At 47.0% G+C, this 27,959-nt stretch overlaps 1 protein-coding gene across 6 annotated transcripts in view; it reads right to left on the bottom strand.

The window, feature by feature from the left end:
- Positions 1–27,959, bottom strand: part of LOC109873440 (active breakpoint cluster region-related protein) — a 237,829-nt gene that overhangs the window by 120,454 nt on the left and 89,416 nt on the right. For 3 of the 6 annotated variants that reach the window (XM_031808665.1, XM_031808666.1, XM_031808667.1), the window contains exons 3-4: positions 16,673–16,773; positions 14,169–14,354 (exon numbers count right to left, since the gene is read on the bottom strand). In XM_031808665.1, the coding sequence (XP_031664525.1) occupies positions 14,169–14,351 (183 nt within the window). In that variant the 5' untranslated portion in view covers positions 14,352–14,354; positions 16,673–16,773. Of the gene's footprint in view, positions 1–14,168; positions 14,355–16,672; positions 16,774–22,565; positions 22,594–26,314; positions 26,895–27,959 lie in introns of those variants that run through there. The other 3 variants (XM_031808669.1, XM_031808662.1, XM_031808663.1) reach the window with 3 other exon arrangements.

The following is a 27,959-nucleotide window of genomic DNA, read 5'->3' as shown; positions in this document are numbered from 1 at the left end:
AGTTGGAAAGAAGAGCGAACATGCGATGGCAGCAGGCTATAGCAGTCATTTATTCAGAGCCAAAACCATTCAATCTTCATGAAGAGAAGTGAAAGCCTTCCTCATCTAATTCTCATCCGTAACTCTGCCAAGCCGACAAGCACAGGTGAACTGGTCGAGGCCATCAAGATGTTTTGGCTACAGAAATTAACGATACAGCAACGCAACATAGACATTGATCATCTCATCAAGGTTTTACCTGTGGTCATAGAGCTGGGTGGAAGTGCGACTAAAAATGTAGTTTATATAAACATCAGCATTTGAATGTATTTTTTCTTGTTATTTTATTAACGAAAGCTTAAAGACGTAGATTAAGAAATACTGTACTGCTGTTTTGAGTTAAAAATGTAACACTTTAGAGTACTTAAGCATCGAATACATCGCAAGTTGAGGGATTTTCACAACAGTAAAATGACCGGCCTATAGTCAATTGTCCTGCTAATAGGAAACATTTTCATGATGGGCAACACCTGCTACAGTTGTGGAGACACAGCATCTTGTTAACATTCTTTATTCATTCTTTATTGTAACCACAATGTCACATGTCATTTGCATCTACCTTTCTAATTATATCATTTTTCAACCTCTCCACAAATGTCTTGTGAACAAACTATAGTTTTGGCAAGTCGAATAATGACCAAGTCTACCTCGACCCTGGGCCTAACATCACCGAGCCAGCCTCGACCCTGGGCCTAACATCACCGAGCCAGCCTCGACCCTGGGCCTAACATCACCGAGCCAGCCTCGACCCTGGGCCTAACATCACCGAGCCAACCTCGACCCTGGGCCTAACATCACCGAGCCAACCTCAACCCTGGGCCTAACATCACCGAGCCAACCTCAACCCTGGGCCTAACATCACCGAGCCAGCCTCGACCCTGGGCCTAACATCACCGAGCCAGCTTCAACCCTGGGCCTAACATCACCGAGCCAACCTCAACCCTGGGCCTAACATCACCGAGCCAACCTCAACCCTGGGCCTAACATCACCGAGCCAACCTCAACCCTGGGCCTAACATCACCGAGCCAACCTCAACCCTGGGCCTAACATCACCGAGCCAGCCTCAACCCTGGGCCTAACATCACCGAGCCAGCCTCAACCCTGGGCCTAACATCACCGAGCCAGCCTCAACCCTGGGCCTAACATCACCGAGCCAGCCTCAACCCTGGGCCTAACATCACGAGCCAGCGATACTCACCGGAGTGGAAAGCAGTGGATGGCCTCGCCAACTGATCGTCGCGGCTGTGGAAGTGGGTGAGTGCTGTGGTCCCATGGTTTCTCTCGACTCACCCGGTTCCAGGATAGATTTTGACTCTTCAAACATACCCGAGTCGCTATATGAGATCCCTGACTCTGCTTCTGATACACAAGCTGTTTAATTAGTTCCCCGCATCCAGTGCAGGCGGGAGGGATTGTTAATCACGCTACCGAACTGCCCCTAATCAAACTAAACAAAACAGCCATAACCCAGCCGTCAGAAAACATAGAACATTTTACTTTTTCCAATGTGTCAATCACTCTGGGACCCACGATCTAAGCCCAAGGGACTACTAGGAGGGCACTTGAACATTCGTAGTGTCATTCCAAAAAGTGATCAAATTCAACATCTACTCACAGACTCCAACCTTGACTTCCTCTGCCTCTCAGAGACATGACTCTCTCTCTCAAACTCCCCATCTGCTGCTTTGATTGTGCCTGGCTACAATGTCTTCAGGAGAGACAGGATTGAAGGAAGAGGAGGGGGTCTGATGATTTACATTAAAGAACATATCCGATGTAAACAAATTGAGTGGTCATGTGATAATGAACTAGAATGCATTGACCTGAACGTTACACTGTTTCTCCAAATGTATTTTTACCCGTATTGGAATGTAAAGGCCACCTTCCACCAAAAGTCGTTTTTTTTATCAGTTTAATAACATGCTTAGGGAATGTGACTTTGGGAAAGAGGTCATCTTAATGGGAGATTTTAACATTAATTATTAAGACAAGTCTTGTAGGAAAACCCTCAAACGGATCACTAATATGGTTTCCTAAAGAAAATCAAATCCAAACCTGGCCAAGAGAGCACTCTTCCTTGGATAAATGGAGAAATCTGGAAACTGATGAAAGAACGAGATTATGCCCTAAAAATAGCCCTAAGATCCAAATTAGAGCATGACAGACGTAGGTTTACCATGTAGAGAAATAAGGTGATGAAGGAAATCAGACAGGCCAAGGCAAATGTTTTTATTAACATAATTGGTGAAGCAAAGGGAAATTCTAAATTGATTTGGGAGAATCTAAAAAAGTTAACAGGGAAAGACCATAGTAACACTGCAAAAATACTAGAAATCATGGTGAATGACAATCTAACACAGGATGCAGTCGAAATAGCAATAGCCTTCAATTCCTACTTTATTGACTACCCTCCACTGGTTTCTTGGGCTCGTGCTAGTGAATGATGCTCAACCTGTCTTCATCATAAGGGAGGTTTCTGAGTCAAAGGTGAACAAGATGATTATCTCACTAAAGAACTCTAAAGCCAAAGATGTGTTTGGGCTGGACTCTACCTTTCTTAAAAACTACAAAGAGTCACTCATTGGCCCCATTACTAAGGTCACCAACACATCTATTGGTCTCAGGGTGTTTCCAAGGGTATGGAAGTCGGCCATAATAACGGCCATCTTTAAATCGGCGACCCTGCTGACGTGAGTAACTACAGGCCCATTAGTATACTACCTGTGGTGTCAAAGGTTGTTGAAAAGTGTGTAGCAGAACAACTGATTGCCCACCTCAACAACAGCCCCTTCACATTACACTCCATGCAGTTTGGCTTCAGAGCGAAACACTCCACAGAAACGGCCAACTGTTTTCCTCTGGAAAATGTGAAGTCCAAGAAGGTCAAAGGGAGCGTTGTTGGGGCTGTGTTTCTGGACCTAAGGAAGGCTTTTGATACTGTTAACAATGAGATTATCATCACAAAATTGCCTTGAGATGGATGAAATCATACCTTGAAGGCAGAACTCAGTGCGTCAGAGTGAGCAATGAGCTATCGCCCACTCTTAGCTATGATGTGGGCGTGCCCCAAGGGTCAATACTGGGGCCCCTCCTGTTCAGCCTGTACATTAATGATCTGCCTTCTGTCTGTACTGGGCCTGAAGTTCAATTGTATGCAGATGATACAGTGATATATGTGCATGCAAAGAGCAAACAACAAGCTGTACAATAACTCACTACTGTAATGGTCCAGGTTACAGTGGCTCAGAGACTCATGTTTGCATCTCAATGTGAAAACAAATGTTTGCATGTTCTTCACAAAGAGGGCAACAGATGCTACTGAGCCAGATGTCTGTGTGTCAGGGGAGAAGCTCCAGGTGGTATCCGATTTTAAGTACCTTGGCATCATACTTGATTCCAACCTCTCTTTTAAAAAGCATGTGAAAAAGGTAATTCAGATAACCAAATTCAACCTAGCTCATTTCCGATTTATACAAAATTGTTTGACTACAGAGGTAGCAAATCTGTACTTCAAATCTATGATACTCCCCCACTTAACATACTGCTTGACTAGGTGGGACCAAGCTTGCTGTACAACAACTATTCATTCTGTCTACAAACAGGCTCTCAAAGTGCTTGATAGGAAGCTCAATAACCGCTATCACTGTTACATCCTCAAAGCATGAGCTCCTGAGTTGGGAAAATCTTGTGCAATACACCGACACGTCTTGGGTTTTCTGTTTGACAAAAGTACTGAGTGGAGGCTCCCCCTCCAAACAGAAAACCCAAACATATGGCAGTAGATCCACAAGGTCTGCCATGAGATGTGACTGTATAGTTCCCTTAAGGAAAAGCACCTTTAGTAAATCCGCTTTCTCTGTGAGAGCTTCCCATGTCTGGAATACACTGCCATCAGGTATGGAAACACTGTTGCTTTTATGAATTTTGTCTTGGTGATTTTTGTTCTATGTTGTTCTGTCTGTATGCTACATCTTACTTGTCCTATGTTGCTCTGTCTGTATGCTACGTCTTGCTTGTTCTATGTTGCTCTGTCTGTATGCTACATCTTACTTGTCCTATGTTGCTCTGCCTGTATGCTATGTCTTGCTTGTCCTATGTTGCTCCGCGAGTGCTCACTGCTCAATGATTGTCTATATTGTAATTGTTTTTAATAACCTGCCCAGGGACTGCGGTTGAAAATTAGCCGGCTGGCTTAAACCGGCACTTTTACTGAAACATTAATTAATGTGCACTGTCCCTGTAACAATAAAATAAACTCAAATAAATAAACTGAATCTACTTTGTGCTTCACACAAGTAATGTTTCCAACAATTGTTTATAGACAGATTATTTCACTTATCACAGTTCTAGTGGGTCAGAAGTTTACATACACTAAGTTGACTGGGCCTTCAAGCAGCTCGGAAAATTGGGAGCAATTTCTAAACACCTGAAGGTACCACGTCTGTACAAACAGTACGCAAGTATAAACATGGGACCATGCAGCCGTCATACCGCTCAGGAAGGAGACGCGTTCTGTCTCCTAGAGATGAACGTACTGTGGTGTGAAAAGTGCAAATCAATCCCAGAACAACAGCAAAGGACCTTGTGAAGATGCTGGAGGAAACGGGTACAAAAGTATCTATATCCACAGTAAAACAAGTCCTATATCGACATAACCTAAAAGGCCATTCAGCAAAGAAGAATCCACTGCTCCAAAACCGCCATAAAAAAGCCAGACTACGGATTTCAACTGCACATGGGGACAAAGACAGTACTTTTTGGAGAAATGTCCTCTGGTCTGATGAAACAAAAATAGAACTGTTTGGCCATAATGACCATCATTATGTTTGGTGAAAAAGGGGGAGGCTTGCAAGCCGAAGAACACCATCCCAACCGTGAATCACGGGGGTGGCAGCATCATGTTGTGAGGGTGCTTTGCTGCAGGAGGGACTGGTGCACTTCACAAAATAGATGGCATCATCAGGAAGTACAAAATGTGTGTGTAACAAAATGTGCGTGTACGCACGGGTGTAATTTGACATCTGCTTAATGTCTTCCACTAACATATGTACTAAATGAGTTAACCTAATCATACAGTTACGTAAGTATAATGCACATTACAAATGATTTGATCCAATTTAAAAAATAGATTAAAACGTTGCTTCTGACAAAACATTACACAGTCACAAAACCCCATAGTAAGTGGAACACTGTACTAACTGTGAATCACATCAGTCTGCTCTGTCACAGAGTGGTGTTGTATCACGAGGAGCCCTAACTCCTTTAGAGACCTTCCTTATGAGGGACAGAACACTGCTAACCCAATCAGATTCAATGGAAACCTTCCCTTACCCAATCAGGAGAAACGTCCCCACCCTCTCCACACTCTGCGGATTAATGAGCAGAGTAATGCAGGAAAGAGACTGGGCCTAATGTGAGATATTACATCCCATTAACACTCACTCACTGATACTACACTGTCTGCTTACACACAGACAGACAGAGAAGCAGAGGGGGAGAAAGAAACGACAGGAGAGAGGGACATAGGGAGAGGAAGAGGGAGAGAAAGAAACGACAGGAGGGGGGACATAGGGAGAGGGAGAGGGAGAGAAAGAAAAGACAGGAGAGAGGGACATAGGGAGAGGAAGAGGGAGAGAAAGAAAATACAGGAGAGAGGGACATAGGGAGAGGAAGAGGGAGAGAAAGAAAAGACAGGAGAGAGGGACATAGGGAGAGGAAGAGGGAGAGAAAGAAAAGACAGGAGGGGGGACATAGGAAGAGGGAGAGAAAGAAAAGACAGGAGGGGGGACATAGGGAGAGGGAGAGAAAGAAAATACAGGAGAGAGGGACATAGGGAGAGGAAGAGGGAGAGAAAGAAAAGACAGGAGGGGGGACACAGGGAGAGGAAGAGGGAGAGAAAGAAAAGACAGGAGGGGGGACACAGGGAGAGGAAGAGGGAGAGAAAGAAAAGACAGGAGGGGGGACACAGGGAGAGGAAGAGGGAGAGAAAGAAAAGACAGGAGGGGGGGACATAGGGAGAGGGAGAGAAAGAAAAGACAGGAGAGAGGGACATAGGGAGAGGAAGAGGGAGAGAAAGAAAAGACAGGAGAGAGGGACATAGGGAGAGGGAGAGAAAGAAAAGACAGGAGAGAGGGACATAGGGAGAGGAAGAGGGAGAGAAAGAAATGACAGGAGGGGGGACATAGGGAGAGGGAGAGAAAGAAAAGACAGGAGGGGGGACATAGGGAGAGGGAGAGAAAGAAAAGACAGGAGAGAGGGACATAGGGAGAGGAAGAGGGAGAGAAAGAAAAGACAGGAGAGACATATGGAGAAGAAGAGGGAGAAGAAGAGTGGAGGAGGGACATAGGGAGAGGAAGATGGAGAAGAAGCGTGGAGGAGAGACATAGGGAGAGGAAGATGGAGAAGAAGCGTGGAGGAGGGACATAGGGAGAATAAGAGGGGGAGAAGAAAAGACAGGAGAGACATATGGAGAAGAAGAGGGAGAAGAAGAGTGGAGGAGGGACATAGGGAGAGGAAGAGGGAGCGAAAGAGTGGAGGACGGACATAGGGAGAGGAAGATGGAGAAGAAGCGTGGAGGAGAGACATAGGGAGAGGAAGATGGAGAGAAAGAGTGGAGGAGGGACATAGGGAGAGGAAGATGGAGAGAAAGAGTGGAGGAGGGACATAGGGAGAAGAGGGAGAGAAGAAAAGACAGGAGAGACATAGGGAGAAGAAGAGGGAGAAGAAGAGTGGAGGAGGGACATAGGGAGAGGAAGATGGAGAAGAAGCGTGGAGGAGAGACATAGGGAGAGGAAGATGGAGAAGAAGAGTGGAGGAGGGACATAGGGAGAGGAAGAGGGAGAAGAAGAGTGGAGGGGGGACATAGGGAGAGGAAGATGGAGAAGAAGAGTGGAGGAGGGACATAGGGAGAGGAAGAGGGAGAAGAAGAGTGGAGGGGGGACATAGGGAGAGGAAGATGGAGCGAAAGAGTGGAGGTGGGACATAGGGAGAGGAAGAGGGAGAAGAAGAGTGGAGGGGGGACATAGGGAGAGGAAGATGGAGAAGAAGAGTGGAGGAGGGACATAGGGAGAGGAAGAGGGAGAAGAAGAGTGGAGGGGGGACATAGGGAGAGGAAGATGGAGCGAAAGAGTGGAGGAGGGACATAGGGAGAGGAAGAGGGAGAAGAAGAGTGGAGGGGGGACATAGGGAGAGGAAGAGGGAGCGAAAGAGTGGAGGAGGGACATAGGGAGAGGAAGAGGGAGAAGAAGAGTGGAGGGGGGACATAGGGAGAGGAAGAGGGAGCGAAAGAGTGGAGGAGGGACATAGGGAGAGGAAGAGGGAGAGAAGAAAAGACAGGAGAGACATAGGGAGAAGAAGAGGGAGAAGAAGAGTGGAGGAGGAACATAGGGAGAGGAAGAGGGAGAGAAAGAGTGGAGGAGAGACATAGGGAGAGGAAGAGGGAGAGAAGAAAAGACAGGAGAGACATAAGGAGAAGAAGAGGGAGCAAAAGAGTGGAGGAGGGACATAGGGAGAGGAAGAGGAAGATAAACAGTGGAGGAGGGACATAGGGAGAGGAAGAGAAAGAGTGGAGGAGGGACATAGGGAGAGGAAGAGGGAGCGAAAGAGTGGAGGAGGGACATAGGGAGAGGAAGAGGAAGATAAACTGTGGAGGAGGGACATAGGGAGAGGAAGAGAAAGAGTGGAGGAGGGACATAGGGAGAGGAAGAGGGAGAGAAAGAGTGGAGGAGGAACATAGGGAGAGGAAGAGGGAGCGAAAGAGTGGAGGAGGGACATAGGGAGAGGAAGAGGGAGAAGAAGCGTGGAGGAGAGACATAGGGGGAGGAAGATGGAGAAGAAGCGTGGAGGAGAGACATAGGGAGAGGAAGAGGGAGCGAAAGAGTGGAGGAGGGACATAGGGAGAGGAAGAGGGAGAGAAGAAAAGACAGGAGGGACATAGGGAGAGGAAGAGGGAGGGAAAGAGTGGAGGAGGGACATAAGGAGAGGAAGAGGAAGATAAACAGTGGAGGAGGGACATAAGGAGAGAAAGAGGAAGATAAACAGTGGAGGAGGGACATAGGGAGAGGAAGAGGGAGAGAAAGAGTGGAGGAGGGACATAGGGAGAAGAAGAGGGAGAGAAAGAGTGGAGGAGGGACTTAGGGAGAGGAAGAGGGAGCGAAAGAGTGGAGGGACATAGGGAGAGGAAGAGGGAGCGAAAGAGTGGAGGAGGGACATAGGGAGAGGAAGAGGGAGCGAAAGAGTGGAGGAGGGACATAGGGAGAGGAAGAGGGAGCGAAAGAGTGGAGGAGGGATATAGGGAGAGGAAGATAAAGAAAAGACAGGAGGGACATAGGGAGAGGAAGAGGGAGAGAAAGAGTGGAGGAGAGACATAGGGGGAGAAAGAGTGGAGGAGGGACATAGGGAGAGGAAGAGGGGGAGAAAGAGTGGAGGAGGGAGGGACACTATTTTAAAATCTGCTTAATTGAGTCAAGTCAAACCTCTACAGTACATGAACATTCAAACCTCTGAAATCATGCACCAACGCGCTCATGTGTACCAGCATGGGTACAGCAGTTTGAAAGGTTTTAAAAGGACAGCTCCAGATCCCCTTCATCATCAACAGAGCACAACACCCCCTGAGAGAGAAGAGAAGTGAAGAAACGAAGAGAAAAGAGAAGAGAGAAGAAGAGAAGAGAAGAGAGAAGAAGAGAAGAGAGAAGAAGAGAAGAGAGAAAAGAGAAGAGGAGAGAGGAAAAGAGGAGAAAAGAAAGAGAAGGGGAGAGAAAAGAAGAGGAGAAGAGAGAAAAGAAGAGAAGAGAGAAAGGAGAAGAGGAGAAGGGGAGAGAAGAGAAGAGGAGAGGAGAAGAGAGAAGACAAGAGGAGAGAGGAAAAGAGGAGAAAAGAGAAGAGGAGAAAAGAGAAGGGTGGAGAAGAGAAGAGGAGAGAAAATGAGAAAAGAGAAGGGGGAGAAAAGAGAGGAGAAAAGAGAAGGGGAGAGGAGAGAAAAGAGAGAAAAGAGAGAAGAGGAGAAGAGAAGAGAGAAAAGAGAAGAGGAGAAGAGAGAGAGAAAAGAGAAGAGGAGAAGAGAAGAGAGAAAAGAGAAGAGGAGAAGAGAAGAGAGAAAAGAGAAGAGAGAGAGAAGAGAAGAGAGAAAAGAGAAGGGGGAGAAGAGAGAAGAGAAGAGAGAAAAGAGAAGGGGAGAAAAGAGGAGAGGAGAAAAAAGAGAGAGAAGAGAGAAAAGAGAAGAGAAGAGAAAAGAGAGGAAAAGAGAAAAGAAGAGAAGAGAAAAGAGAAGAGGAGAAGAGAAGAAGAGAAGGGAGAAAAGAGAAGAGGAGAAGAGAAGAGAGAAAAGAGAAGGGGGAGAAGAGAAGAGAGAAGAGAAGAGAGAAAAGAGAAGGGGAGAAAAGAGGTGAGGAGAGAAGAGGAGAGAAAGAGAGGAGAGAGAAAAGAGAAGAGAAGAGAAAAGAGGAGAGGAGAAGAGAAAAGAGGAGAGGAGAAGAGAAAAGAGGAGAGGAGAAGAGAGAAAAGAAAGGAGAAGAGAGAAAAGGGAAGGGGAGAAGAAGAGAGAAAAAGAGAAGATAAAGGAGGAGAGAAGTGGAGAGAAGAGAGAAAATAGAAGAGCGAAAAGAGGAGAGAAGAGAAGAGAAAAGAAGAGAAGAGAGAAGAAGAGAAAAGAGAAGAGGAGAGAGGAAAAGAGGAGAAAAGAAAAGAGAGAAGGGGAGAGAAAAGAAGGAGAGAGGAAAAGAGAAGGGTGGAGAAGAGGAAGGAAATGAGAAAAGAGAAAGGGGAGAAGAGAAGGGGAGAAAAGAGGAGAGGAGAAAAGAGAAGGGGAGAAAAGAGAAGGGGAGAGAGAAAAGAGAAGAGAAGAGAGAAAAGAGAAGAGAAAGAGGAGAGGAGAGAAAAGAAGAGAAAAGAGGAGAGAAAAGAGGAGAGGAGAGAAGAGAAAAGAGGAGAGGAGAGGAGAGAAGAGAAAAGAAGAGAGAAGAGAGAAAAGAGAAGGGTGGAGAAGAGAAGAGGAGAGAAAATGAGAAAAGAGAAGGGGGAGAAGAGAAGGGGAGAAAAGAGGAGAGGAGAAAAGAGAAGGGGAGAAAAGAGAGAAAAAGAGAAGAGAGAAAAAAGAAGAGAAGAGAAAAGAGGAGAGGAGAGAAAAGAGAGAAAGAGAAGAGAAGAGAGAAGAGAAGAGAGAAAGAGAAGAGGAGAAGAAGAGAAGAAGAGAAGAGAGAAAGAGAAGGGGGAGAGAGAAGAGAGAAGAGAAGAGAGAAGAGGAGAAGGGGGAGAAGAGAAGAGAGAAGAGAAGAGAGAAAAGAGGAGAGAAAAGAGAGAAAAGAGAGAGAAGAGAGAAAAGAGAAGAGAAGAGAGAAAGAGAAGAGAAGAGAAAAGAGAGGAAAAGAGAAAAGAGGAGAGAAAAGAGAAGAGGAGAAGAGAAGAAGAGAAGAGAGAAAAGAGAAGAGGAGAAGAGGAGAGAAAAGAGAAGGGGGAGAAGAGAAGAGAGAAGAGAAGAGAGAAAAGAGAAGAGAGAAAAGAGAAGGGGAGAAAAGAGGAGAGGAGAGAAAAGAGGAGAGGAGAAGAGAAAAGAGAGAGGAGAAGAGAGAAAAGACAAGAGGAGAGAGGAAAAGAGGAGAAAAGAAAAGAGGAGAAAAGAGAAGGGTGGAGAGAGAAGAGGAGAGAAAATGAGAAAAGAGAAGAGGAGAGGAGAGGAGAGAAGAGAAGGGAGAAAAAGAGAGAGAAGATAAGAGAAGAGAAGAGAAAAGAAGAGGAGAGAAAAGAAGAGGAGAGAAAAGAGAAGAGAAGAGGAAAAGAGGAGAAAAGAAAAGAGAGAAAGGGAGAGAAAAGAAGGAGAGAGGAAAAGAGGAGAAAAGAGAAGAGGAGAAAAGAGAAGGGTGGAGAAGAGAAGAGGAGAGAGAAAAAGAGAAGAGAAGAGAGAAAAGAGAAGAGAAGAAAAAAGAGGAGAGGAGAGAAAAGAGAAGAGAAGAGAAGAGAGAAAAGAGAAGAGAAGAGAGAAAAGAGAAGAGGAGAAGAGATGAAGAGAAGAGAGAAAAGAGAAGAGGAGAAGAGAAGAGAGAAAAGAGAAGGGGGAGAAGAGAAGAGAGAAGAGAAGAGAGAAAATAGAAGGGAGAAAAGAGGAGAGGAGAGAAAAGAGGAGAGGAGAGAAAAGAGGAGAGGAGAGAAAAGAGGAGAGGAGAGAAAAGAGGAGAGGAGAGAAAAGAGAGAGGAGAGAAGAGAGAAAGAAGAGAGAAAAGAGAAGAGAAGAGAGAAAAGAGAAGGGGGAGAAGAGAAGAGAGAAGAGAAGAGAGAAAAGAGAAGGGGGAGAAGAGAAGAGAGAAGAAAGAGAGAAAAGAGAAGAGAAGAGAAAAGAGGAGAGGAGAGAAAAGAAGAGAGAAAAGAGAAGAGAAGAGAAAAGAGAAGAGGAGTAGAAGAGAGAAAAGAGAAGAGAATAGAAGAGAGAAAAGAGAAGGGGGAGAAGAGAGAAAGAGAAGAGAGAAAAGAGAAGGGGTAGAAGAGAAAGAGAAGAGAAGAGAGAAAAGAGAAGGGGTAGAAGAGAAGAGAGAAGAGAAGAGAGAAAAGAGGAGAGGAGAGAAAAGAGAGAGAAGAGAGAAAAGAGAGAGAAGAGAGAAAGAGAAGAGAAGAAAAGAAAGAAGAGGAAAAGAGAAAAGAAGAGAAGAGAGAAAAGAGAAGAGGAGAAGAGAAGAAGAGAAGAGAGAAAAGAGAGAGAGAAAAGAGAAGAGGAGAAGAAAAGAGAGAAGAGAAGAGAGAAAAGAAGAGAGAAAAGAGAAGGGGAGAAAAGAGGAGAGGAGAGAAAGAGGAGAGGAGAAGAGAGAAAAGAGGAGAAAAGAGAAGGGTGGAGAAGAGAAGAGAGAGAAAAATGAGAAAAGAGAAGAGAAGAGAAGAGAGAAAAGGGGAGAAAAGAGAAGGGGAGAAAAGAGAAGGGGAGAAAAAAGAGAGAGAAGAGAAAAGAGAAGAGAAGAGAAGAGAAGAGAAGAGAAGAGAAAAGAAGAGAAAAGAAAAGAGAGAAAAGAGAAGAGAAGAGGAAAAGAGGAGAAAAGAAAAGAGAGAAAAGAGAAGAGAAGAGGAAAAGAGGAGAAAAGAAAAGAGAGAAGGGGAGAGAAAAGAAGGAGAGAGGAAAAGAGGAGAGGAGAAGGGGAGAAAAAGAGGAGAGGAGAAAAGAGAAGGGGAGAAAAGAGAAGGGAGAGAGAAAAGAGAAGAGAAGAGAGAAAAGAGGAGAGAAAAGAGGAGAGGAGAAAAAGGAGAGGAGAGAAAAGAGGAGAGGAGAAAAAAGGAGAGAAGAGAAAAGAGGAGAGGAGAAAAAAGGAGAGAAAAGAGAAGGGGAGAAAAGAGGAGAGGAGAAGGAGAGAAAAGGAGAAAAGAGAAGAGAGAAAAGAGAAGGGGAGACAAGGGGAGAGGAGAGAGAAAAGAGGAGAGGAGAAAAGAGGAGAGGAGAAGAGAGAGAAGACAAGGAGAGAGGAAAAGAGGAGAAAGAAAAGAGGAGAAAAGAGAAGGGTGGAGAAGAGAAGAGGAGAGAAAATGAGAAAGAGAAGAGAAGAGAAGAGGAGAGAAGAGGAGAGAAGAAAAGAGAAGAGAAGAGGAAAGAGAAGAAAAGAAAAGAGAGAGGGGTAGAGAAAGAAGGAGAGGAAAGAGGAGAAAAGAGAAGAGGAGAAAAGAGAAGGGTGGGAGAAGAGAAGAGGAGAGAAAAGAAAAAGAGAAGGGGGAGAAAAGATGGAGAAAAAGAGAAGGGGAGAAAGAGAAGGGAGAGAGAAAAAAGAAGAGAAGAGGAGGAAAAGGGAGAAGAGAAAAGAGGAGAGAAAAGAGGGATAGGAAAAAAGGATAGAAGAGAAAGAGGAAGAGAAAAAAGGAAGAAGAGAAAAGAGGAGAGAGAAAAAGGCGAGAAAAGAGAGTGAGAAAGAGAAGAGGAGAAGTAGAAGAGCGAGAGAAAAGGAGAAAAGAGGGAAAGAGAAAAGAGAAGGGGAGACAAGGGATGGAAGAGAAAAGAGGAGAGGAGAAAAGAGAGAGGAGAAGAAGAGGGAGAGGAGAAAAGAGGAGAGGAGAAAAGAGGAGAGAAAGAGAAAAAGGAGAGGAGAAGAGAAAAAAGAGGAGAATAGAAAAGAGAGATGAGAGAGAAAAGAGGAGAGGAGAGGAGAAAAGATGGAGAGAGAGAGAAAAGGAGGAGAGGAGGTAGAAGAGAAAAGAGGAGAGGAGAATAGAAAGATGAGAGCAGAAAAAGAGGAAAGGATATGAGAAAAGAAGAGAGAGAAAGAATCGAAGATAAAATGGAAGGGAGAAGAGAGATAGGAAGAGACAATAAACGTAGAGAGAGACAAAGAAGCAGAGAAAAGAAGAGAAGAGGAGATAGAAAAGAAATAGAAAAGGGATAAAAGAAGAGGATAGAGGATTAATAGAAGAAAACAGAAGAGGAGAAAGAGAAGTGGGAGAAGAGAGAGACAATGAGAAAAGAGATTTGGATAAAGAAGGGGAGAAAAGACGAGAGATAAAAGGGCGAAGAGAAGGGGAGAAAATAGGAAGGAGAAAAGAGGAGAGGAGAGAGAAAAGAGGAGAGGAGAAAAGAGGAGAGGAGAGAGAAAAGAGGAGAGGAGAAAAGAGGAGAGGAGAGAGAAAAGAGGAGAGGAGAAGAGAAAAGAGGAGAGGAGAAGAGAAAAGAGGAGAAAAGAGGAGGAGAAAAGAGGAGAGGAGAAAAGAGAAGAGTAGGAGCAGACTAGGGACTAATGGCTCGGCAGAACCTGGTCTAATTGATGTTTATTCTAGAGGGGTATAGACTGTAGATTGAACAGAAGCAGAGTTTGAACAGAGCAATGTGATACCACCATATCTACTTGTGCTTCATTTTACTGCAACGAGGTGAATAGTCACTCAAAACAGTGATTTATTGGAACTAGACTAAGTTGTCCTTCAACTTCCTGTTCTTCAAGCCTTCTTGGGACTCACGGGGTGCAGGTTTGTATTACAACCCAGTACTACTAAGGCTGGCATTTAGACAGGCAGCCCAAATATGATATTTTTTTCACTAATTGGTCCTTTGACCAATCAGATCTGGAATAAAAGCTAACGTGGAAAGATCTGATGTGATTGGTCAAAAGTGAGTGTAATTCACTAAATCAAGGGCTTGATAATGAGTTGATGGATTGATTGCCAGTCTTACCAGTTTCTTGAAGAGGTGCCCGACTGCGACCTTCTCATCCCACTGTTGTATGTGAGGGAGGAGGGAGTCGTAGAACTCCTTGTGGATCTCAAAGATGTCTTGGATCTTATAGAAGATGGTCTCTACCTGCTGTATGGTCAGCACCGGCTGGGACGTGGTGGCTGTCGCCTTCAGGGGGCGCATGGGCTGCACACACACACACACACACACACACACACAGAAGAGAGTTAATATATGTGTAATATGTGTATGTCTGTAAACAAGCACTGACACTTTCAACAGATAAGTAATCATTATCCTGGGCAGTGGTCAAACAGATAAATCATCATTATCCTGGGCAGTGGTCAACAGATAAATCATCATTATCCTGGGCAGTGGTCAACAGATAAATCATCATTATCCTGGGCAGTGGTCAACAGATAAATAATCATTATCCTGGGCAGTGGTCAACAGATAAGTAATCATTATCCTGGGCAGTGGTCAACAGATAAGTAATCATTATCCTGGGCAGTGGTCAACAGATAAATCATCATTATCCTGGGCAGTGGTCAACAGATAAATCATCATTATCCTGGGCAGTGGTCAACAGATAAGTAATCATTATCCTGGGCAGTGGTCAACAGATAAGTAATCATTATCCTGGGCAGTGGTCAACAGATAAATAATCATTATCCTGGGCAGTGGTCACAGATAAATAATCATTATCCTGGGCAGTGGTCACCAGTGTAGTCCTTTCGTGACATTAGGGCACTGCAGCATGACTAAAGATAGGAGAACACAGGACTGCTGTTCCTTCCAGCACGGAGGGAAAAACCGCTCTGAACAGACCACGATTACAGACAGGCAAAACATCCAAAAATTTTGGTAAAAAACGTCTGTAAGATTTATGTACTATAGTGAGATCACAGCTCTCTGAATTCTTATCTGGACTTGATAAGCCTGGGATCATCCATCTCTTCCCTCCAATCGACACAGAATCACATCACCAGGTCACTTGTTTTGACCCATTGACATAACCATGAGTTATTCACAGGCTAATGCAGTGTTCAGGTAGGCAACACCACCTTGGCGGGATGAAGCCGGATGGCTTTGTTTCATTGAGACGGACAGCAGAGTCTGTCTGAGCAGAGCGCTGGTGGAGGACCAAACCAGATAAACACAACCAGGAAACGGACCCAGACCCTCCGGCCCACTGGACTTTATCAGGGCAAACACACACATGTCAAACAGCCTCAACTCTAGCACTGCGGAAAGATAAGCCTCAACCCTAGCACTGGAGAAGGATAAGCCTCAACCCTAGCACTGGGGGAAGATAAGCCTCAAACCCTAGTACTGGGGGAAGATAAGCCTCAACCCTATCACTGGGGGAAGATAAGCCTCAACCCTATCACTGGGGGAAGATAAGCCTCACCCTATCACTGGGGGAAGATAAGCCTCAACCCTATCACTGGGGGAAGATAAGCCTCAACCCTAGCACTGGGGGAAGATAAGCCTCAACCCTAGCACTGGGGGAAAGATAAGCCTCAACCCTAGCACTGGGGGTAAGATAAGCCTCAACCCTAGCACTGGGGAAAGATAAGCCTCAACCCTAGCACTGGGGAAGCATAAGCCTCAACCCTAGCACTGGGGGAAGATAAGCCTCAACCCTAGCACTGGTGGAAGATAAGCCTCAACCCTAGCACTGGGGGAAGATAAGCCTCAACCCTAGCACTGGGGGAAGATAAGCCTCAACCCTAGCACTGGGGGAAGATTAAGCCTCAACCCTAGCACTGGGGGAAGATAAGCCTCAACCCTAGCACTGGGGGAAGATAAGCCTCAACCCTAGCACGGTGGAAGATAAGCCTCAACCCTAGCACTGCAGGAAGATAAGCCTCAAACTCTAGCACTGCAGGAAGATAAGCCTCAACCTAGCACTGGCAGGAAGATAAGCCTCAACCCTAGCACTGGAGAAAGATAAGCCTCAACCCTAGCAACTGGAGAAAGATAAGCCTCAACCCTAGCACTGGAGAAAGATAAGCCTCAACCCTAGCACTGCGGGAAGATAAGCGCTAGGTTACACCTGGGAGGAATCAGGATCTACTGGAGGATGAGGAGGTTGTGGTCTTTAAAACCATTCTAAAAAACTGGATATTGGAACCCTGTTCAGTGCTTAATGTCATGATGTGATGTAAGAAGGTTGCACTTTGAACATACATTCCTGCAGAGAGAGACAGGATGTGACATCATGCTGCAGTTGCATCACGCTGCAGTTGGACAGTCATTGTAATTTTCTGTCTTGGGAAACACTTGGCCTTGTCCTGTTCTAAATGTGACTGACCCCTAACCACTAATAGCACTCCCAGAGATAAGTATTGGGCTTCTTGAAAACACAGTGCTTTTGGAAACCCACCCTCCGATGCGGCTCTAATTGGAGCCACTGGCCTGAGGGGCTAATGCTGTCCTGTCCCATACAAACAGCACTCTTAAGGTAGGTGTATGTGTGTGCGTGTGCGCGCGTGTGTCACCAGTAGTAGAGCCTCCAGCTGTTTGATGTAGATCTCCTCACTGGCCAGGAAGCCAGACAGAACCAGTTCTTCTTCATCTCCAGACCCTTCTCTATGTCCCCCTGTAGAGCGAAAGGAGAGAGAGAGACAGGAGAGAGGCGAGCACGACAGAGACAGGAGAGAGAGCGAGAGAGACAGGAGAGAGCGAGAGAGACAGGAGAGAGAGCAAGAGATAGGAGAGAGAGCGCGACAGAGACAGGAGAGAGAGAGAGAGCGACAGAGATAGGAGAGAGAGAGAGAGAGCGACAGAGATAAGAGAGAGAGTGACAGAAGAGAGAGAGAGTGACAGAAGAGAGAGAGTGACAGAAGAGAGAGAGCGACAGAGAGAGCGACAGAGAGAGAGAGCGACAGAGAGAAAGAGCGACAGAGAGAGAAAGAGCGACAGACAGGAGACAGAGAGCGACAGAGAGAGAGAAAGAGCGACAGGAGAGAGAGAGACAGGAGGGGGGAGAGAGAGAGAGACAGAGGGGGAGAGAGAGAGAGAGAAGGAGAGAGAGAGAGAGAGAGAGACAGGAGGGGGGGAGAGAGAGAGAGAGAGAGAGAGAGAGAGAGAGACAGGAGGGGGGGGAGAGAGAGAGAGAGAGACAGGAGGGGGGAGAGAGAGAGAGAGAGAGAGAGAGAGAGAGAGAGACAGGGAGGGGGGAGAGAGAGAGAGAGAGACAGGAGGGGGGGAGAGAGAGAGAGAGAGAGAGAGAGAGAGAGAGAGAGAGAGAGAGAGAGAGAGAGAGAGAGAGAGAGAGAGAGCGCGAGAGAGCGAGAGCGAGAGAGAGTAAAACATACGACATTATAAAATCCATGTACACAAACAACAAGTGTGTGGTTAAAATTGGCAAAAAACACACATTTCTTCACACAGGGTCGTGGGGTGAGACAGGGATGCAGCCTAAGCCCCACCCTCTTCAACATATATATCAACGAATTGGGCGCGGGCACTAGAAAAGTCCGCAGCACCCGGCCTCACCCTGCTAGAATCTGAAGTGAAATGTCTACTGTTTGCTGATTATCTGGTGCTTGTCACCAACCAAGGAGGGCCTACAGCAGCACCTAGATCTTCTGCACAGATTCTGTCAGACCTGGGCCCTGACAGTAAATCTCAGTAAGACCAAAATAATGGTGTTCCAAAAACGGTCCAGTCGCCAGTATCAGAAATACAAATTCCATCTAGACACTGTGGCCTTAGAGCACACAAAAAACTATACATACCTTGGCCTAAACATCAGCGCCACAGGTAACTTCCACAAAGCTGTGAACGATCTGAGAGACAAGGCAAGAAGGGCATTCTATGCCATCAAAAGGGACATACATTTCAACATACCATTAGGATCTGGCTAAAAATACTTGAATCAGTCAGAGCCCATTGCCCTTTACGGTTGTGAGGTCTGGGGTCCACTCACCAACCAAGACTTCACAAAATGGGACAAACACCAAATTGAGACTCTGCATCCAGAATTCTGCAAAATATAATATATGCATGCAGAGCAGAATTAGGGGCCGATACCCACTAATTATCAAAATCCAGAAAATAGCTGTTAAATTCTATAACCACCTAAAAGGAAGCAATTCCCAAACCTTCCATAACAAAGCCATCACCTACAGAGAGATGAACCTGGAGAAGAGTCCCCTAAGCAAGCTGGTCCTGGGGCTCTGTTCACAAACACAAACACAACCCCACAGAGCCCCAGGACAGGAGCACAATTAGACCCAACCAAATCATGAAAACAAAAAGATAATTATTTCCAATGTGTCAAGTAATTAACAAAAAAACAGAGCAAACTAGAATGCTATTTGGCCCTAAACAGGGAGTACATAGTGGCAGAATACCTGTCCACTGTGACTGACCCAAACTTAAGGAAAGCTTTGACTATGTACAGACTTAGTGAGCATAGCCTTGCTATTGAGAAAGGCAGCTGTAGAGAGACATGGCTCTCAAGAGAATATATCCTTCCTGTTTGGCCCTGTCCGGGGGTATCCTCGGATGGGTCCACAGTGTCTCCTGACCCCTCCTGTCTCAGCCTCCAGTATTTATGCTGCAGTAGTTTATGTGTCAGGGGGCTAGGGTCAGTTTGTTATATCTGGAGTACTTCTCCTGTCCTATTCGGTGTCCTATGTGAATCTAAGTGTGCGTTCTCTAATTCTCTCCTTCTCTCTCTCGGAGGACCTGAGCCCTAGGACCATGCCCCAGGATTACCTGACATGATGACTCCTTGCTGTCCCCAGTCCACCTGGCCGTGCTGCTGCTCCAGTTTCAACTGTTCTGCCTTCTATTATTCGAACATGCTGATCATTTATGAACATTTGAACATCTTGGCCATGTTCTGTTTTAATCTCCACCCGGCACAGCCAGAAGAGGACTGGCCACCCCACATAGCCTGGTTCCTCTCTAGGTTTCTTCCTACGTTTTGGCCTTTCTAGGGAGTTTTTCCTAGCCACCGTGCTTCTACACCTGCATTGCTTGCTGTTTGGGGTTTTAGGCTGGGTTTCTGTACAGCACTTTGAGATATCAGCTGATGTACGAAGGGCTATATAAATACATTTGATTTTGATTTGATTTGAAGAGAAGACAGGCTATGTGCACACTGCCCACAAAATGAGGTGGAAACTGAGCTGCACTTCCTAACCTCCTGTCCAACATTTGACCATATTAGAGATACATATTTCCCTCAGATTACACAGATCCACAAGAATTCGAAAACAAATCCAATTTTGATAATCTCCCATATCTACTGGGTGAAATTCCACAGTGTGCCATCACAGCAGCAAGATTTGTGACCTGTTGCCACAAGAAAAGGGCAACGAGTGAAGAACAAACACCATTGTAAATACAACCCATATTCATGCTTATTTATTTTCCCTTGTGTTCTTTAACCATTTGTACATTGTTACAACACTATATATATATGTATAATATGACATTTGTAATGTCTATTGTTTTGAAACTTCTGTATGTGTAATGTTTACTGTTAATTTTTATTGTTTATTTCACTTTTGTATATTATCAACCTCACTTGCTTTGTCAATGTTAACCACATGTTTCCCATGCCAATAAAGCCCCTTGAATTGAATGGAATGAAGAGAGAGAGAGAGAGAGAGAGAGAGAGAGAGAGAGAGAGAGGAGACAGGAGAGAGAGAGAGACCGGAGAGAGGAGAGAGAGAGAGACGGAGAAGAGAGAGAGAGAGAGAGAGACGGAGAGAGAGAGAAGAGAGAGAGAGAGAGATAGACAGGAGAGAGAGAGAGAGAGATAGACATGAGAGAGAGAGAGAGAGACAGGAGAGAGAGAGAGAGACAGGAGAGAGAGAGAGAGAGATAGACAGGAGAGGAGAGAGAGCCAGGAGAGAGAGAGGGAGACAGGGAGAGAGAGAGAGAGATAGACAGGAGAAGAGAGAGAGACAGGAGAGAGAGAGAGAGACAGGAGAGAGAGAGAGAGACAGGAGAGAGAGAGAGGGAGACAGAGAGAGGAGAGAGAGAGATAGACAGGAGAGAGAGAGAGAGATAGACAGGAGAGAGAGAGAGAGATAGACAGGAGAGAGAGAGAGAGACAGGAGAGAGAGAGAGACAGGAGAGAGAGAGAGAGACAGGAGAGAGAGAGAGATAGACAGGAGAGAGAGAGAGAGACAGGAGAGAGAGAGAGGGAGACAGGAGAGAGAGAGAGGGAGACAGGAGAGAGAGAGAGAGAGAGACAGGAGAGAGAGAGAGAGAGAGACAGGAGAGAGAGAGACAGGAGAGAGAGAGAGAGAGAGAGAGACAGGAGAGAGAGAGAGAGAGAGAGAGAGAGAGAGGAGAGAGAGAGAGAGGAGAGAGAGAGAGAGAGAGAGAGACAGGAGAGAGAGAGAGACAGGAGAGAGAGAGAGAGACAGGAGAGAGACAGGAGAGAGAGAGAGAGAGACAGGAGAGAGAGAGACAGGAGAGAGAGCCATATGTGCACAACACTGAGTGCGGCCTGTTTCAGAGAATGGAAAGGACTCAAGTCTTGAAGGGAAAAAGCTGTACTTGGTGTGTCTGAACTGTGTCTGTAGCTTGCATTACTGTTTGTATTTGTACAAGAGAGGCCATTTTTCTTGTGCCCTCGCCTCCCACAATGAGTCATGGGCACTGGCAGGCATAGGGTAGTCGAGTCCAAGTAGAGGTGTTTGTTTTGGCCCTGAAAGACCGTGAGGGAGGAGGTTGAAAGAGAGAATGAGAGGGAGTGTGTGAACAAGGAGCTGGGCAGGATGAGACACGCCTTCTTAAAGTAGGACCATGAGCTCACCCTGTCTGTTGTCCTCCTTAAAACACAGACCAGGGGAGCTCACCCTGTCTGTTGTACATCTGTCTGTTGTCCTCCTTAAAACACAGACCAGGGGAGCTCACCCTGTCTGTTGTACATCTGTCTGTTGTCCTCCTTAAAACACAGACCAGGGGAGCTCACCCTGTTTGTTGTACATCGGTCTGTTGTCCTCCTTAAAACACAGACCAGGGGAGCTCACCCTGTCTGTTGTACATCGGTCTGTTGTCCTCCTTAAAACACAGACCAGGGGAGCTCACCCTGTCTGTTGTACATCGGTCTGTTGTCCTCCTTAAAACACAGACCAGGGGAGCTCACCCTGTCTGTTGTCCTCCTTAAAACACAGACCAGGGGAGCTCACCCTGTCTGTTGTACATCTGTCTGTTGTCCTCCTTAAAACACAGACCAGGGGAGCTCACCCTGTTTGTTGTACATCGGTCTGTTGTCCTCCTTAAAACACAGACCAGGGGAGCTCACCCTGTCTGTTGTCCTCCTTAAAACACAGACCAGGGGAGCTCACCCTGTCTGTTGTACATCTGTCTGTTGTCCTCCTTAAAACACAGACCAGGGGAGCTCACCCTGTTTGTTGTACATCGGTCTGTTGTCCTCCTTAAAACACAGACCAGGGGAGCTCACCCTGTCTGTTGTACATCGGTCTGTTGTCCTCCTTAAAACACAGACCAGGGGAGCTCACCCTGTCTGTTGTACATCGGTCTGTTGTCCTCCTTAAAACACAGACCAGGGGAGCTCACCCTGTCTGTTGTCCTCCTTAAAACACAGACCAGGGGAGCTCACCCTGTCTGTTGTCCTCCTTAAAACACAGACCAGGGGAGCCTTTCAAAACCACGCCCACCCAGAGAGCACAATGTCAGTTACATCTGCTTTTGTATTTTCAAAGGGCTCAGTTCTGACAATGCAAACCAATATTACAAATGTTAGCCAATAAGCCATGTTGTGCTCAGGGTTGAATGAGCTCATGTAGTTTTGTCCATTTAGTTCCTTAAAAGCAGTCTGGGTTTTGGTATGAACACTAGTTTGTGTGAAACGAGAATAGAAGAGCACTCAGTCAGATAGCATTTATTCATAAAATACTCTGTTTATTGTAAAAGACAAGTCAAGGGTTTGTTTGTCTTTGGGAAACATGATTCCATAAAAAGTAGAGTTGTTGTATTAAAAGTGACATCCTGTTAACCAAATGTAGAGGCTGTTGAGCTCTCCCATTGATATTATTGTAATATATTCCCATTAAGCCATATGAAAACAACGGACTGTGTCCTAACATCTGTAGATGAAACGCTCCAACAGGGTCCAGTAGTAGAATGTACTATTATAGTGTACTGCAGTGGAGGTCGGGCGCTGTTCAACATGAGGATGATACATCTCCTTCTCAACAGGGCCTTATTTCTCTTCATGCATTTTAGAAATGACCCAGCTCAATGTAACGTTGATAGGTTCAGGCTACCACATGATACTCACATGTTCCCTGTACCCATCATGAGGTTGCTTCAACCTGGCCTGAAAGGTTACAAGTTTACAACGTAGGCGAAATTTGAGTAACCAAGGTGACAGACAGGAGATTACATATTTAATACCGCCTTGCACACTCTTGCCTGCATCAAGCTGATCTAGGGTGTAATCATTGGTCCAACAGTTGCAAACCAGAGGTTCTATTGGACAAATTCAGGTATGTTTGTCCCCGTTTCGTTCGCTTCCTTTTTTAGAAACATTTTTATTTCTTTTTTTCAACAAAATCGGCGCAATGAATACACCCCTGATCACACGTAAACACAGATCACTTTCATAGCAGCCACATACAAACAGTTCGCTGAATATATATAATATAATAATAATTCCTTCTCACATCTATCTACACTCTCTCCTCACCTTTTCCCTTCGCTTGTGGACTTCAGTGCACAACATATCAGCTGTCTCTGACCAGGCAAAAAAAACCTGTCACGTCAGTCAACATAGCTACAAGAACAAACACGTTAGTAAACCTGCTACAATCATGCAGTTCACTGTACAGTCAGCAGGAAGCAGTTACACTGGGCCCCGGTGGAAACACATTTCAATTCAGTTGGAAGAGCTTCCTCCTCTGAGGAGCCTGGTGAACGGTCTCTCTCACCATTACCCATAGGACTCAAGGGTCAACTGCACAGCCAAACACACAAACTAGGATAACACCCAAAAGAATCCTCCCTCTTTGATAAAGTGTCCCATATGTGTCTTATAGTGCTTCCACACTCAACATGGTTGACATATAGCTGCTACAAACAGGTGTAACATCCTGTATAAGAGCAAACAGACAAACAAATGATCGGCTATATGGAAATCATAACCTTTGATACCATCTGACAACTGTTGCAGAGGCTTTCTACTGAGAATGTGAGGCAGAACTGTCTCTCTCTCTGTGTGTGTGTGTGTGTCTCTGTGTGTGTGTGTGTGTGTGTGTGTGTGCGTCTCTGTGTGCGTCTCTGTGTGCGTCTCTGTGTGCGTCTCTGTGTGCGTCCCCATGTGTCCCCGTGCGTCTCTGTGCGTCCCCGTGCGTCCCCGTGCGTCCTCTGTGTGTGTCTGTGTGTGTGTGTGTGTGTGTCTCGGTGTGTGTGTGTGTGTGTGTGTGTGCGTCTCTGTGTGCGTCTCTGTGCGTGCCCATGCGTCCCCGTGCGTCCCTGTGCGTCTCTGTGCGTCCCCGTGCGTCTCTGTGCGTCCCCGTGTGTATGTGCGTCCCTGTGTGTCTCTGTGCGTCCCCGTGCGTCCCCGTGCGTCTCTGTGCGTCCCCGTGTGTCTGTGCGTCCCCGTGCGTCCCTGTGCGTCCCCGTGCGTCCCCGTGCGTCTCCGTGCGTCTCTGTGCGTCCCCGTGTGTCCCCGTGCGTCTCTGTGCGTCCCCGTGCGTCTCTGTGCTTCCCCGTGTGTCTCTGTGTGTCTCTGTGTGTCTCTGTGTGTCCCTGTGTGTCCCTGTGTGTCCCTGTGTGTCTCTGTGTGTTTAGAATGAGTGGAAGTGGCTGTCTGGAGGATACCAAAGGGCAGACAAAATGGGAGATGGATTCATTATTAACAGGAGCAGATCCTTCACATAACGTCAGCAGGCTGAGCAGAGCCTGATAAGACGAGGGCAGGAAGGAGAGTTAAGGAGTGCACACTGTACAGTGACCTCTCCATATTAACCCCAATGACCTCACAGATCCCACTTTCCAAAACCAATGGCATCACAGTGACGGGACATGAGAGGTTCCACTTCCACCGTCAAGGGCAGGATGTCTAACTGGCTAGTAGTGGCCATCCAACCATCAGTACTCATCAGGCAGCAGGGCCTGAGACTTTACAGTCTCTCTCTTACCAGGTCTCCGTTGTAGCAGATTATCTCAATGAGACCTGGATAAATAAAGCAGAACAAACCCCCTGACATGAAGGAGTTCCTGTATTAACCCTGGTTGACATTACAACAGGTTGCCCAACACACTGCTGAAGGAAACAGAAGACATGGGCGTCCTGTCCAGCTGTGGTGTTTCAGCTGGCCAGGCTTTACTAATGAAACAGAAGACATGGGCGTCCTGTCCAGCTGTGGTGTTTCAGCTGGCCAGGCTTTACTAATGAAACAGAAGACATGGGCGTCCTGTCCAGCTGTGGTGTTTCAGCTGGCCAGGCTTTACTAATGAAACAGAAGACATGGCGTCCTGTCCAGCTGTGGTGTTTCAACTGGCCAGGCTTTACTAATGAAACAGAAGACATGGCGTCCTGTCCAGCTGTGGTGTTTCAGCTGGCCAGGCTTTACTAAATGGATGGAATGAAACAGATCCAGGACACACAGTAATAGTGAGGTAACGGCAGGATTTACAGACGTTTACAACACTGAGGCGGTTTGACAGCTTGGCTATTAATTAGGGCTTTTATTCTGCACAAAGACAGCAGATGTGACTGAGGAACCGCAGGCTGACAGGCACTGCGATGTGACACACAGACAGAGACACAGTCAGTAGACTTGTGTAATTCCCAGGCCCAGTGTGAAGTAGTGGTGTAATGGAGAGGTGCCCACATTACAGGTCAACGTGTCACAACTGGTTGAGGGTAGACAGGGGGAAACATCTCCTGGGCTACTTATGTCAGTGTTGTATTGTGTTCCCACCCAAGTCTTAAAGCGGTGACTCAGTCACTACAGCTAAAGCAGCTGAGGAACAGCTGTAGGAACACACACACACACAGACACAATGGGCTCCCTGTGACACACACGTCAGTCAGCATGACGGACGTCACCGTTTCATTCTGACAGCATTAAGTTCCTCTCGCTCGTTCTCCTGTTCCCCTCGTTCCATTTCTCCAGAGATAAATAGAACTTGACAGGCAGAGAGTAAATCTGGTCCAGAGAGCATGTCACCACCCATCATGTTGAGGTGTCTATAGGAGCTCTCTGGCCAACACACACACACACAACCCTGTCACACACACACACACACACACACACACACAACCCTGTCACACACAAACACACACAACCCTGTCACACACACACACAACCCTGTCACACACACACACACACACACACACACACATCCCTGTTTCACACACACACACACACACACACAACCCTATCACACACACACAACCCTGTCACACACACACAACCCTATCACACACACACAACCCTGTCACACACACACACACACACACACATCCCTGTTTCACACACACACACACATCCCTGTTTCACACACACACACACACACATCCCTGTTTCACACACACACCACACACACAACCCTGTCACACACACACACAACCCTGTCACACACACACACACACACATCCCTGTTTCACACACACACACACACACACACACATCCCTGTTTCACACACACACACACACACACACACATCCCTGTTTCACACACACACACACACACACAACCCTGTCACACACACAACCCTGTCACACACACACACACATCCCTGTTTCACACACACACACACACACACACACAACCCTGTCACACACACAACCCTCACAGCAGAGGTCTACATACACAGCACCAGGCAGTAAATAAGAATTTGCTCTTAACATTGTGAAAGGACACCAATAATACTTTTCAGTCTGTTATGTTTATCCAAGCACACAGTACAGACCAAGCCTGTCTATGGGTGAGCAAGCTGTGGTGCGTTGGCCAGTTTCTTCCCCTGTCAAATCCTGTTTCCCTTCCTGTAGAGGGGCAGTGGTAGGCTGCAGATTTAGCCGAAATCCTATGTTGTTACTTTTGGCCAAACCCCTATGCGGTCAAGCCCTATCTGATCAAAAGTAGTACACTATATAGGGGATAGGATGCCATTGTGGATGCATCCTGAGACTCACCCTGAACTGCCTGTGGACAGGAGTCATCAGCATGCATCCTGGTGTTAGAGGACTCTCCAAGTCTCCACACTCAAACACATCCTCATTTTCCAGCACTTTGTCCAAGTAACACAACACCTCCTCCTCCTCCTCCTCCATGGTCCTCCTCACAGGGCCTAATCCCCTGTTCTCTTCCTTCCTTCTTCAGGCGTCCCTGGGCCTGCCCAGGCACCACAGACCTTCCTCCAGTGCAGCAAGCCAGTCTAGTCCTTCCTTCTGGGCCCACAACCCTCCTCAGCCCTGCTGAAATACTCAACGCTCAACGCCTCTCTTCCTTTTGTCTTTTTATTTTCTTAGTTTCTTATCTTTCTGTTGAGAGCCAGAGAGTCTTTAGCCGGAGCTCCACCTCATTCAGCTGTTCCTGGTGTTGTGTGCAGCGCACACACACACACACACACACACACACACCTCGTAACACATACAGACATGAGCAGGGCGATAGCCCCGCCTACCTGCACCCCTCCCTCTCAGTCTTCGTGGTGTGTCACTGTTCTGCCTCTACTTCCTCACAGGGTATACACTCCTCTCTCTCTGCCTCTGCCACTCAATTCAATTTCAATTTAAGGGGCTTTATTGGTGAAACAAACAAAAGTGAAATAAACAATAAAACATACACAGTAAACACAACCAGCTGTGATTAGGTGTCCCGTAGGGCAGCGCACATTTGGCCCAGCGTTGTTCAGGTTTGGCCAGGGTAGGCCGTCATTGTAAATAACCATTTGTTCTTGACTGACTTGCCTAGTTAAATGGTGAAATAAAAAAATATAAAAAAAAAAAAATCATAATATTGTTGCAACGGGTCCCTCCCTCCCTCTGTCCCTCCCTCTGTCGCTCCCTCCCTCTGTCCCACTGTCGCTCCCTTCCCTCCCTACGTCCCTCTGCCCTCCCACTGTCGCTCCCTCCCTCCCTCCCTCTCTCTGTTGCTCCGCTCCCTCCCTCTGTCCCCTCCCTCTGTCGCTCCCTCCCTCCCTACCTCCCTCTGTTGCTCCCTCCCTCCGCTGTTGCTCCCTCCCTCCCTACCGTCCCTCTCCCTCTGTCCCTCATCCCTCTGTCCCTCCCTCCGTCCCTACCATCCCTCTGTTTCTCCCTCCCTCTGTCCCTCCCTCCGTCGCTCCCTCCCTCCCTCACTCTGTCCCTCCCCTCCAACGCTCCCTCCCTACCTCCCTCCGTCGCTCCCTCCCTCCTACCTCCCTCTGTTGCTCCCTCCCTCCCTCCCTACCTCCCTCTGTTGCTCCCTCCCTCCCTCTCTACTCCCTCTGTTGCTCCCTCCCTCCCTCTGTTGCTCCTCCCTCCCTCCTCTGTTGCTCCCTCCCTCCCTCCCTCTGTTGCTCCCTCCCTCCCTCCCTCTGTTGCTCCCTCCTCCCTCCCTCTGTTGCCCTCTGTTGCTCCCTCCCTCCCTCCCTCCCTCCCTCCCTCCCTCCCTCTGTTGCTCCCCTCCCTCCCTCCTCTGTTGCTCCCTCCCTCCCTCTGTTGCTCCTCCCTCCTCCTCTGTGCTCCCTCCCTCTGTTGCTCCCCCTCCCCCTCTGTTGCTCCCTCCCTCCCCTCCCTCTGTTGCTCCCTCCCTCCCTCCCTCTGTTGCTCCCTCCCTCCCTCCCTCTGTTGCTCC

This window comes from Oncorhynchus kisutch, linkage group LG28 (assembly GCF_002021735.2).
Source record: "Oncorhynchus kisutch isolate 150728-3 linkage group LG28, Okis_V2, whole genome shotgun sequence".
NCBI classification, from domain to species: domain Eukaryota; kingdom Metazoa; phylum Chordata; class Actinopteri; order Salmoniformes; family Salmonidae; genus Oncorhynchus; species Oncorhynchus kisutch.
This window is presented reverse-complemented; position numbering and strand designations above follow the sequence as displayed.